This window comes from Diabrotica undecimpunctata, chromosome 3, assembly GCF_040954645.1.
Source record: "Diabrotica undecimpunctata isolate CICGRU chromosome 3, icDiaUnde3, whole genome shotgun sequence".
Classification (NCBI taxonomy): Eukaryota; Metazoa; Arthropoda; class Insecta; order Coleoptera; family Chrysomelidae; genus Diabrotica; species Diabrotica undecimpunctata.
The window spans coordinates 91,776,019-91,789,466 of NC_092805.1; the positions used below are offsets into that span (position 1 = coordinate 91,776,019).

Consider the following 13,448-nt stretch of genomic DNA (forward strand, 5'->3'; position numbering starts at 1 on the left):
ACAGAATCTGTATTCATCACTAAAGATATGGCATTTTATTTGGGGTCTGCTTCTGACACGCCATGTACCTCTAGCTCTTTGTGTACGGCTTTCTAGATTCCACACTTGACAACAAACGACCATCATTAATACTTCTGTGTACCCTCGTGGCTATTTATCTAAAGGGAACATCGTCATCATGCAAGCCCATTATTTGCCCCTTATTAAACTCTAAAAACTGTTGAAAATTTACTCGTCTTCTAACTACACACATATTTAACAGATTAAAGCAGCTCGTCACAATGTATTTTACAATCATCAAATGCCAATCGTAGATACAAAACACAAATATCGCTTACATACTTTTTTTGTAAGAACAGACAACATATCACAAAAACCACTTTCTGGACATAATTGAAAAACTGATTTTTTTGTTTTAACTTAAAAACCCGTATTCCTAGTAGTAGTTGGTAACAGTATACCTATACATTGGTAATAGTATACCTATTAAAAAGGACTTACCTAGAGCTGACTCCCGTTCCCTCATGCTATGCTCTAAAAACAGCTTACTTCTCTTTGGTAATGGTAGTGGTTTACTTTGAAATTGTGGTACGTTTTCAGAACTGTTAGCAGTAAAATCAGCTGTTCTTTTCAAAATTCTAAATATAACGGTTCCAGCTAAAATTGTTTAAAAGGACGATAACATTTAAAATATCAATCTTAAATAAATTGCTCGATGAGGAAAGTGAAAATTAAAGTTTTCAAACAACTAATAAATTTGAATTAGTTTTTTTGCTGTTAAAATATTTTTAGAATAAATTCATAACTCTAAGTCTTTTTTAAAAACATATTTTAAATTAATCATCTATTATCACGGTTATGTCAATTCATGGTATAACCACCTAGAAATAAAGGTACAGGCGTACAAAGTAATAAAAAGCGCGAAATATCCTTCCATTTTTGCCTTTGTTTATGGCTAATATGCTTAAATATTTATAAAGTACCATATTGGAATACTGCTGAATAGTTTTTTTTTATATCTACCCCAATTAATAGGACAACCATACTACTATGAAATAATATGAAACATGATCATTGAATACGAAAAATAACATTCATGGAGGTATTCGTTTATAATTCAATTATTTAACGTAAACATAGGAAAAAAATTAATGTAGGTTTTTTGGTTTGTTCTCAAAATACAAACATTAGACTAATGTTTGTATTTTGAGAACGATTTCCGAAGTAGAAATTGAAACGTCAATAAACGTACTTTAACGTTTAATTGTGGCTCATTCCCATTTAAATAGTAATTAACATATTGGCTATTATCGTTTATGTGTATATGTGTGAAAGCCACTAAAGGATATATTTATTATAACTTGAAAAATAAATTAAACAATACAAATAGTAAATAGTACTTACATTTACATTACACATTATTATTAAATCGCAAATCGTCTCAATTGACATTTTGCAATTGACAAGATTTTCCACTTTACTTGTTGTTAACCGTGTTCTTCTTTTATTTAAAATTAACCCAGATTTTGAATATGTCTTCACAAGGAACATATGTTGCTACAATATTACAATATTTTATGAATATAGTGGTTAAGTTAGGATATACATGTCGATGGTTTTTCCACCACTGTAATGGACAGTTCCAATCTCCGTTCGAATTTTTTCTGGGTAATATATTGTTACGATAAATAATGAGCAGTAACCAGTCCGGGTTACTTATACTTCATCTAATTTACATACCGTTGCACGTCATAGCCCGTGACGTCACATGATACCAACACGAAATATTTAGGCGGTAGGTGTGTTCTTTTTTAGAATCACTTTGCCGAGTACACTGGCATTACAGCCACTAGACATATTTTATTATATACGCGTAGAACTAATATTTAAAGATTTCTATTAATGTTAACTTAAAGAAATAGACAACAATGTTTCATTTAATTTGTATAAATGCATTATAAAGCGTTTTTATGAAGAACATTTGTTCGGAACACACTGTAACTGTAATCGAACGAAGGTGAAATTTTGGCATAAATTGGTCATACTTATTTGATAGTTGCGGTGTTGACACTTTTTGTACTTTATTATTTTAAATTTTAAAGTGAATACCTCTTGTTTTATATTTTTACCTATTTAATAAAATCTGTTCTTTTTAGAACAAAATTAGTGTGTTTTATTTCAAAAATATCACGTAAGAATTTAAATAGTCGCTGTAAAGAGTATAATAATAATTATGTGACCTATGTGAATTAAAATGGATTCAGGATTTTTTTATACTTTGGCAACTATGTCAACTTCGATCTCTGACGTAGATAATGACGTGCAACGGTTTGTAAATTAGATGGACTGTATATAATTAAAGAATAATGTACTATTGAAAATCAACCAACAAGAAAAAGAAACCGATAAAGATGACTTAAATGGTGTATTTTTGATGACTTAATTGGACATGACTCATCTTAACGTACACCTGTATCGAGAGCTATATAAGAAGTCAACATATATTTGGCTGATGATATATTACCCAGAAAAAATTCTAACGGAGATTGGAACTGTCCATTACAGTGGTGGAAAAACCATCGCCATGTATATCCTAACTTAACCACTATATTCATAAAATATTGTAGCCATCTGTTCCTTGTTCCATGTTCAAAATATGGTTTAATTTTAAATAAAAGAAGAACACGGTTAACAACAAGTAAAGTGAAAAAACTTATGTTTTTATATGTCCATTTAGACGATTCGCGATTTAATAATAACGTGTAATGTAAATGTAAGCACGATTTATATTGTTTAATTTACTTTTCAAGTTATAATAAATATATCCTTCATTAGTTTCTTTCACTTCAATACATATACACATAAACGATAATAGCCAATATGTTTGTTTATGTACTCTCTTACTTGAAACTACTTTTAAACATCAACTAGTTGAATAATTTACCGTTACTTTTAACGCAGTTTATTATTTATATTGGGAATAAGGCACAATGTGACTTTAAAATAAGCTTATTATGGTGTTTAGATTTCCAATTCGGAAATCGTACTTAAAATACGAAACATGAATAAATTTTATTTATATGAAACGATTTCCGAAGTGGAAATCAAAATGTTAAAATACACTTATTGTAAAGTAAAATTGTGGCATATTCCCAATAAAAAACAGTAAGCCGCCATTTAAAACAATTCGCCCAAATTTGATTATCTTAGAACATTGTTCAAATGCTAAAAACACAACAGGTCAAATAAAACCAATAAGTTTGGCAACGTTGAATTTCTCCTTTTAATAATTTCCACTAATGCATTTTCGACGATATAAAGAGCGGACCTAATATACCTCTCTCTTTTTAAACAGGTGTTTCTCACTCCATCTCACGTTAGGTCCATACCGACCATAAACGTTTACCTATATATATATATATATATACATATATATTTATATATATATATATATATATATATATATATATATATATATATATATATACATATATGATCTATACTGACTTGTACGTATGAAAAGTCTCAATTATCTCGGAAACAGCTTGCACGAATGTTTTTATAGATTTTAGTATGTAAGTGTGTTGTGATGCGGTCGATGTTATGTTGGTATTTATATTGTTGTCAGATCTTCCGTTTTTCCGAAAATCTAATGAACTTTCTTATTTCAAATGGAACACCACGTGCTATTTGAAGTCCTTAAGAAATACTGATTATTTTTCATGTGATGTTCCCTATACCTAAATGCCGTAATTTCGGAGTTATTGCTACATTTACATTATCTTTGCCAAAACTAAAATAATGCATAAACTCGTTTAATTTATAAAACTCCATACTCAAAACTCACTCTGTATATATAAAATCATGCAGAAATAAATGTCTATATCACATTAAAACTCTAAATAGTTTTTAAAATTAAAGAATGTTTTACAAAATATAATAGAATTTTATATATGCGGGTATTGGTTGTATTGTATTTCCCAAATAAAAATATTACTTCGAGTCTTTTATTTTCCCAAATAAAAAATAAGAATGTACAATTGAAGTCTTACAAGGCTACATACTTTTAAACTATGCAAGTATTTTCAACGAAAATAAACTACTATAATCACCTGATGCAGGAAATAATTGATACACACAGGGTGTCCTATAAAAACTACTTAAATGAATCGATTTTACTCGATAATTCGTTACAAGTTAAAGGTATATTTAAAATATATTTCAAACTAAAAGTTAAATTCCCTTATGCACTAGGTATTTAACTAAAGTGTGAATTTAATACTGAACATAATATCGTAATAACGGACACTCTGCATATTAATATAACTTAAAATTATAACAATTTACAGATTCGATTTGCAGACTCTTAGCAGATATCTTTCAAAACAGTAAGAGGTGTAAAAGGACCATATTCTAGCTAACATACTGAGTAAAAATGATAATATTCGAGCAATTTTTATTCTTTTAGACCACATTGACTGTTTAATTTCAAATTATGATGTTTCATAGGTTGTTTTAGATTTCAAATATAGACGCGTCAAGTATTGAAACTACAAATCTCTTAAAACTTTTGTTTATTTAGGTATACGAAGTTTTTTTCACAATGTAATAAACAAATGCATTCGCTAGCAAATTTCTCATGTAAGTTTGTTTCTATTGTAACGTTATAAACGTCACATCTTTATTAATTTATATTTAAATAATTATTTTATTTTAATTTCTTTATTAATTTCTTTATCTCCAGTTTAGTTTTTACTATTTTTTATTTAAAAGGTAGTTGGCGCCCTCTGTTTATCTTTTCTTCCTCTGTCTTTCTTTTCTCTCTCTTTCTGTCCCGTAGAATAACTATTCGCCCCCTCTCTTTCTGTCCGGTAGACTAAATATTCTGTTCTGTGTTGACAGAAAAACTAATTCTATGATATAGGAACATCCTATGACATCTGAGCTAACTTCATTCAGTCCCCCTACTTTCTGCCAGTCAACTTTTCTAACGTAGTGGAAATATAAATTTTTGCCTCTTTTTGAAATTTATAAAAGAGAGCAAATATTATTATAAGATTCATTTTATGGTCTACAAAATTCTCTTGGGTTAAGTACTTTCATCGTAATCTTTATTCTATAATTCTGACAGCATTTCCAATATTCATAAACTTACTTCTTTCAAAACCACGTTTCTTGATTATGATTTGTTCTTAATTATATGCATGTAGGACTTGTTAACAGAATTTAACTAAGTAATAATAATTATATTTCATTTTATCTTTGCCATACGCTATTTGTTTAATTGTAATTTTGTAAAATGGCAAGGAAGTTAAACCCCTTTTGACGTGTCTCTAATACCGGTTGTTGTATTTTTAGTTTATTGACAACATTCAAATTTTATTGGCGGCTTTATTGACCATATTGAAGAATTTATTGGCAAATTTATTGACCATATTGAAGAATTTATTGACAAATTTAATAGACCATATTCAAGAATTTACGGAAAGTATTTAAACCATCTAAGATATGCAGATGACGTAGTACTAATAGCCGACAGCTGGAAAGAACTGAAGACGATGATCGATGAGCTTCATACGGAATCCATAAAAAAAGGACTGAAAATGAATCTGAGTAAAACTAAGCTAATGTCGAATAAAGATGATCAACCGATGATAACCATCCAAGGAACAAAAGTGGAACATGTAGAAGAATACATATATCTGGGTCAGAATATCAAGGTAAACAAAGAAAACCAAACTACCGAAATAAGCAGACGAGTAAGAATGGGATGGGCCGCATTTGGAAAGCTCTCATACATACTGAAAGACAAAAAGATACCCCAAAACCTTCGAACCAAAGTGTTCGATTCTTGTATCCTTCCCGTTCTCACTTACGGAGCTCAAACCTGGACATTCACAAAAAAGAACATGGACAAGATTCGAAAAACTCAGCGAGCCATGGAACGACAGATGCTTGGTATCTCACTAATAGATCGGCAAACGAACGAAGCAATCCGGAACAAAACAAAAATAAAGGACGCCGCGAAACAAGCAGCTAAATTAAAATGGAAATGGGCTGGACACAACGAACGTCTCGAAGATGGTAGATGGAACAAAGAAGTCGGAAACTGGCGACCGTACGATGCGAAGAGACCAAGAGGAAGACCTCAAATGCGCTGGAGCGACGATATCAAAAGAGTCGCAGGACCAATGTGGAAACGCCTAGCACACAACAGGGATGAATGGCGAGAAATGGGAGAGGCCTTTATTCGACAATTCGGATAGAAAAAGGGCTAAAAAAAAAAAATTCAAGAATTTATTAACCACTTCCTGTAGTTAGTTGTTTTTAATCAACTATGCCCGAATGCGACACGCAATTTGAAAACGTCTTTCTCATTGAGAAGTATTCATAAAAAAATTTGAATACGCAGTCTTCTAATATCTTTAACCCTTGCACCTTAACCAAACTCAATTTAAGGTCGACCAAAACGATGTCAAGATTTTTAATGATTTCCAGGACACTCTCCGAATTTGGACGACAAATGAGTTCAGCTTCATTGTTATGTGCAAAATTGCGTCATTTTCATTTAGTCGAGTTGTAAGCTATTACGTAGTAACCGGGCAAATTTATAGGAGAAAACCACATTAAACTTTGTAGAAGAATATACAAGAATACCTATGCGCTGTAAGAATATAAAAACAGAAAATTTGAGATTAAAAGCTCCAAGCTCATTCCTTTTGCTGATCCATTTTTTTACCCAAATGTGTTTAGTTTAGTAACGGGAAGTTGTAAAATTGAGTTATTGCCTTTTTTGCTTACTTCTACAAAATAATAAAGCTTTCCAAATATATTTTCATTTTTTTTTAGTCAGTGTAGGTACTATTCTTGATAAGACTCCAAGAACAAGACGAAAAGGTACACCAACAAACATATAGAAAAGAACGCAAGAAAATAAACACTTGGAATGGACAAAGAAAATAGTAGGAAACAGACGAATATTGGGTAAACAAGATTGGAAGGGGTTCAACGGGTCGTGTATGATATTAACAGATTCGCCTTTAATAGCATTTTTTGCAACTGAAACACCATAAACTGACCTTCGCTTCACGCGAGCTATATTTGATATATGATGATGATGACTAAACTTTCTATTAAATGTTATTAACTAAACAATGGCCACGTGTTTTATTCGACTTGACTTACAAAACTCTACTAAATCATTTACCGTGTCTGAACTGCCCTTTAGATTTAAAAAGGTTCCTTTAACGTACAAATACCTAAACTTTCTTGTTTATGTCCTAAACTGTTCAAAATCGTGCAACTTTCAGTAACCTTTGTTTCATCAAAATTATACATTAAATAATATACAGTTACAAATTAGAGTTAGGCAAAGAAAATATTGTTTAATATGTCAGAATATATAGTCCATTTTATACCACTTACTAGTTTTGTATAAACTTCTTACTTTGCTTCTATATGAAAATACAATAGATGTATGCGAATATCACTTTTAAAATACCCAGACCCTACAAATGTTATAATACGACAATTTTTTTCCATTTTAAATAAAACGAATTTGATGCAAGGGGAACAGAAAAATGCAGAAAGTCTTCAGTAAACTTAATATTTTCCAAACTATATTAAAAAGATCATGTCTGAATTAGTTACAAAAAACGAAATCGTCGAAAGACTTGGAAAAATAGGTAAATTCATCAATTCTACTACAATCGTTTCGAATTTATGACTGAATATCTCACATAGAAAAAGATCTAAAAAATTACATTCTCTGAACCGTTGTTTGAAAGCCACTAGATGGCGTCAGATAATTGCAGTAAATAGAAAAAAGAATTGTATTAAATTTGCTTCCCTTTGATTTATTTAGAATGCACAAGGTTGTCTCAGTTTGCAGGGCTATCTGACAAGGAAAAAATCCCAAAATGCTCAGAACATCATGAAAAATAGACAAAATATCACTTTTAACTTTTAAACGTATTCTGTTATAATCTAGGATAAAACGTTTAAGCCCTGATACAAATAATAATCTTCTTAAGAAGAGACAATTGTCAACAAGCTAACTTTTAGGTATATATGCATAACATAAAACAAAAATGAAAACGTCAACCAACTGGAAAAGAAAAAAAAACATATATGCAGTAATATGAAATAAACTTGAAAATGAATAGAAAAAAATACCAATAGTAATACATGTCTATGTCTTGCATATTTTGAAATAGATGGCACAACTAATCACACGTGAGTACTTACTAAAAATTAACCTCCATCTTTAGTTAACTAAAATCTAAAATTTCAGTGCAATGTGTGTAGTGCCCAACAAACAATCAAAGTTGACAATCTAGTCCTAGAATAAAATTAAACCGTGAACATTTTTGCGCAATAATTCTCGAAAGGAATGTTCTCAACAAGAATACCTCATCCAATTGGTTTGTTTTCGATAATCTAAAACAAGGAAAAATTTCGAGAATATTTTAGACTTTCCAAAGATTTATTTGGAACTGTCTTACGATTTGTACTAGATCCACTAGTGTTTCATCTTTCTCCGGAGAAAATTTAGTAGACATCACTTAATTATTACAATAATAATAACAATATAAAAATATAATATTATAATTTCGCTATAGATGTGTACGCTGTGAGCTCAGCTTAACGTTCGACTGACTATGAGTTATGCGTCGCTCACTGTTCTAACAAACCACAGCTTTAGACACGATCCAAAAGTAGCTACAAATATCGGCAGTTACTCAGGAAAATGTAGATGAAATATCGAAAGATTGACATATGACATTGGGAATTGCTGAAACCTAAATAAAAAAAATGCAAGAATTGTGTGTATCATTTTTTGTTTCCCATTGGATACTGTATTTTTGACTGAGGAACTGAAAGCCGCTAGGTACAAAAAAATCATTTCAGCGCAGGAAACTCACAAAACGTATTCAAGTAGTGAGTGGCGATAAATCATGGATTTACTCATATGAGTTAGAAAGTATAACCCAGTCGTGTGTTTGGATGTGTCAAGGTGCAAAAAACCTAACAAAAGTCATTCTTTTTCGAAGTGTCTCTAAAAAGGCCATTTTGAGAGACACTTTGTGAGGCAAAAAAGATCACAAAATTTGTCTCGAAAGCAAAAAACAATTCCCTTAAACGATCAAAGAACTGTTACTACTGATGCTATACAACCATTATTTTTTTTAAATCATTGCTGAGCTTCGAAAAACCAACAAACCCAAACGACGAATCATTATCCACTAAGATAATACTAGATCGCACACAGTTCGCAAGACAATCGAATTTTTGACGCAACAAACCATCGAATTGTTGTTTTACGATTTTTTTTCTAAAATCGAGGACTGACTAAGTGATCATGAGTTCCTGTCGTCAGAATCCGCAATTGTGATTATATCAAAAAACGAGTGGAATAACTACTGTCCCCAGAACTAGTTCGAGCGAATGCAAAAGTGCATTCATTTTTGTGAAGAATACTGATAAATATGATAGTCTTTAAAGGCTGTCTACTGTCTTATTACAGGTATATATACAAAATATAAAAGACGCAAAGTAGTTGTAACAAACATATTTCCATAAGACTTATCTATAGGTATTTATATAAATAACGCTGAGAAGAAAAATATTGCGGTTTATATAATTTATTAAATTTTTTTCAAATCCCCGTTTTGTAAATATGATTTGAAATAAATTTTAGCACTAATTTCGGTTATTTGAAAAGTGATTTTCATCTACATAAAAATATCAAAGAGCTATTTTTGTATACCAGATCTTTTAAATAATATTGAATCTATAACAATCCTTTACTTTAATATCTACTCTGTATTAGTATTTTGATTTATTTTATTGACACCTTTATTGTTAATGAGGCTCAGGCAGATCATCACTACTCTTACTACATTAAAACAAAAATGTGGTGGATGTTAACTGCAGAGTTTGTTGTCAATATTTTAGAATGATAATTTATCCACCAATAGCATAAGAAGTAGACGCCAATATTTATTTCTTTATATGTCACTACATAAACTAATGACTTTATTTGTGATATTTGATAGAAATTCATGTTCAACAATGGAATGTGAAACACAATGTTTAAAATACTGTTTTTATATCCACAGAATGTAGTAAACTTGACATGTTTTGCTGAAACATAAGTTTCTTCACGAAAATTACAATTGAAGTGTTCGGATGAATAACGGTCTATGTTACAAATTATCAAAAATCGAGTTTTGCTTTTAATAACGGTCTATCAAGTGTGTAGATTCCACTAAATATTATAGTTTGTTGATATACTAATAGATGGGGCAAGTATGCCAATATGGCGAGTATTTATGACGGGTATAAATCAATTTTTCAAGTTGGAACAACGGTCTATGTGACATCAACTTCGAGTGCCGATAGCTACTGTACAGAACTAAATCATTCTGTTTTGTGGTACACACAAAATGTGCTAATAGCTATCGTTTGTTTACGTTGTAGTGTGTGTAGTTTGATTATATTATGGACGAACACGAGATAGAAAAATCCAAGAATGTTTGGTTTTCACCTACTGATATGCGTAGACTCAATAAATCAGACAGATAAATATAGAAACTTGGAAGGATGTGTTTCTAAAAATATCGCAGATTCGGGTCTCGCATACATGATATGGAAGACAACAACATTAGTTCCTGCTAAAACCACTCCTACCGATATAAGTAGAATTAAGAAAAAATAATCATAATTTCTCATACATCTCTATATAGATTTACTATTTATTTTTTTTAAGGTAAACATATGCTGCAAATCTTGTAAGCAAATGTCATTTGTGAGCAAAAGCTCACATTTCACCCTTTATATGAGAAAGGATCTCTTCAAGTTCTTCTATTCATATTCGCATAATGAGCAGTCAGAGTTTTTAACAAAATGTGTCAGAGTTTGTAACAAAATGTATCAGAACGGAGGAACCAAAAAGAAGATCTATAAAAACATATGTTACTTCGTTAAAGTTGTGTTCTTTCACGTACTTCATTAATAACAAGAAAGTATGCAAAACTACGTTACTCAACATTTTCAAAATCACTCATAGACGAATTCAAACTGTACAAGACTCGATGTTCACATTCCTAGATATCAGTGAGCATCATAATAGACCAAGAACTTGGTTATGGAATATATCAACAAATTTCCAAGGCATAGGTCACACTATTCTCGAGGTAAAACACAGAAAGAATACTTTAGTCCTAATTTAAATGTGTCAAAAATGTATTGATGTATCCAAATTGAAAATTCCGATGTTGCTGTGATAAAACGTTTTATATGAGTTTTTAAGCAAAAGAATTTGCGTTTTGGTGCTCCTAGATCACCATAGAGTTAATGCGGTAATGTACTTATGGTACGAGTGCATCGCAGGAGGAGGCTCTATAGAAGTAGCATCTTACATGCTCAAGTATGTTACAATGAACTATAACAAATTAATATATGGAGAAGAGCGCAAGTTAATCTTTTGGCCCGGTCGTTGCACGAGGTCGTAGGACATTGGCCGTAGGACAAAATAGTAACTGGAGGATATTAAACACCTACTGCTATCGTGTAAAATGTGGATACTTTACTGAGATCAACCAGAAGTTTCTCTCCTCGGATCACAGTATTTGATTTGTGATCTAGATTCCGCCATAATCGAGAAAGTAAAAAACAGTGCCAGGATGCGTGTACCCTCTGATTGACAATATGTTATTGCTGAAGCTAAAGTGAATGAACCAAAACGACTTTAAATACCTAACCTCTATTAAAAAACTATAAGATGCCAAAAAATATAAGTTCTCCAAATTACAAGTAACAATGTAACTCTGGATGAAATATGACCTGATGATCACAATACTATTTACGGTCGAGCCAGTCATAAAGTCGTAAAATCCTGGAAGTCATTAAGGATGTTCAAGGAAAATTGGGAACCTAAAACAAAGCCAGCACATGTACAACCAGTGAATAATGCACTATAGCCTCTTACGCAAAATAAAAAAGTATAGTACATGTAATAATATTTGTTCATAAAATTATTTCAAAATATGATTTGTACTTTTATTTGTGGAATAACGGTCTATGTTATATTTTCACTCAAAAATTTTATGAAATATGCAACATGTTCAGACTGACCTTTTCTTGAAAATGTCAACCTGTACTTAACATAAACTGTTACTCGTCCGAACGGTTCAATTTTAGAAATGAATCATCGGTCACCGATCTGTCTCTAGCAGATCTTTAGCTAGGTAAAATGTAATCAACCCTCTTTTATAAAGGTATAAAGATTGTTCGGGCATAAAAATAATTAATTTAAAATTATTATTCTTGTGTAGAAACTGATGTTTCAGCAAAACATGTTGAGTTGACTGACTATATTGCTAAAACGGGACAATATACTGTGGAAATAAAAAAATATAGTACTTTTATGTTATAATATTAGATAAAGTTTTTTTGATTGATCGTTTTATTTATACCTTGTCTAAATGGAACAACAATTTTGCGTAAATGCTCCAGAATATCGAATATTTCATTTTAATTTTCCATCACAAAATTGGCTGTACAATCCACACATGACTCCAAATATTATTTTATAAATATGTATTTAACAAAGTTTAATTTTTATATCTCAACTCTAAAAATTATAGCAACTTCCTCTTATGTTCATGAATTATATAAATTTTCAGTTGCCTGTGTCAGTCATAATTTGTAGAAAAATAGTAAAAAACGAATTCAACAAACTCTATAATCAACATGAGTATAATTAGGACTAGAAAAATTTTTAAAGTAAAAAGATACTAAGAATTATTGTTCCTTAGTGTTGTTCCCTCCATTGCTACCATTCCCATCCCCATTGTGTTCGTTACTTTCCTCATCTTCCTCTTTTTCGAGCCCTTGAGCTATAAGAAAATCAATGATCCTATAATCTCTTCCCGTTTCAGTGTTAGCAATCCAAAGAGGTAGCCATTTATTGGCCAATAACCATTGTACCGATACCTTACTGATTCGTCCTGTATGATCTTTGGTACCATAGAGGTTTTCTATAGCGTAGTGATTGCTGTTGATAGAACCACACGAGGAAGAGAGATGACGTTCGATTCGTCCTATGCCATGTCCGATAATATCAATTCGTCCGTATGCGTTACCGATACGTCCGTAGGTGCTGCTGCAACTAGGTTGATCTAAGTTCAGGTCGTAAGGAGGTTCCTCTAATACAGGATGGGGATTCGCTGCCCCCATTCCGCCTCGCAGATCTTCGATTGTTTCGTAAATGTTTTCGGATTTTTGGCTTGAGGTTGGGTTGGTGCTGGCGTTGGGATCGCTGTGGTCGTTACATATGGTTTCGTAGATGTTTTCTTGGTATAAAGATGCCAATTGTTGAGATTCGTAACCTACGGCTCCTTCGGCGTTGCTACATTCATCGACGTACTTTTCACCTTAAAATA

The 13,448-nt window shown here is 31.4% G+C and overlaps 2 protein-coding genes across 2 annotated transcripts in view; both read right to left on the reverse strand.

Moving 5' to 3' along the window:
- BBS1 (Bardet-Biedl syndrome 1) overlaps window positions 1-13,448 on the reverse strand; it is a 72,098-nt gene that overhangs the window by 12,340 nt on the left and 46,310 nt on the right. The window contains exon 7 of the mRNA XM_072526291.1: window positions 502-657. Coding sequence (XP_072382392.1) covers window positions 502-657 — 156 coding nt within the window. The remainder of the gene's footprint in view (window positions 1-501; window positions 658-13,448) is intronic.
- The window catches only part of kel (kelch protein), a 32,630-nt gene continuing 32,480 nt past the window's right edge, over window positions 13,299-13,448 (reverse strand). Inside the window, exon 7 of the mRNA XM_072526290.1 lies at window positions 13,299-13,439. The gene's annotated coding sequence lies outside the window, so the exon portion shown is untranslated. The remainder of the gene's footprint in view (window positions 13,440-13,448) is intronic.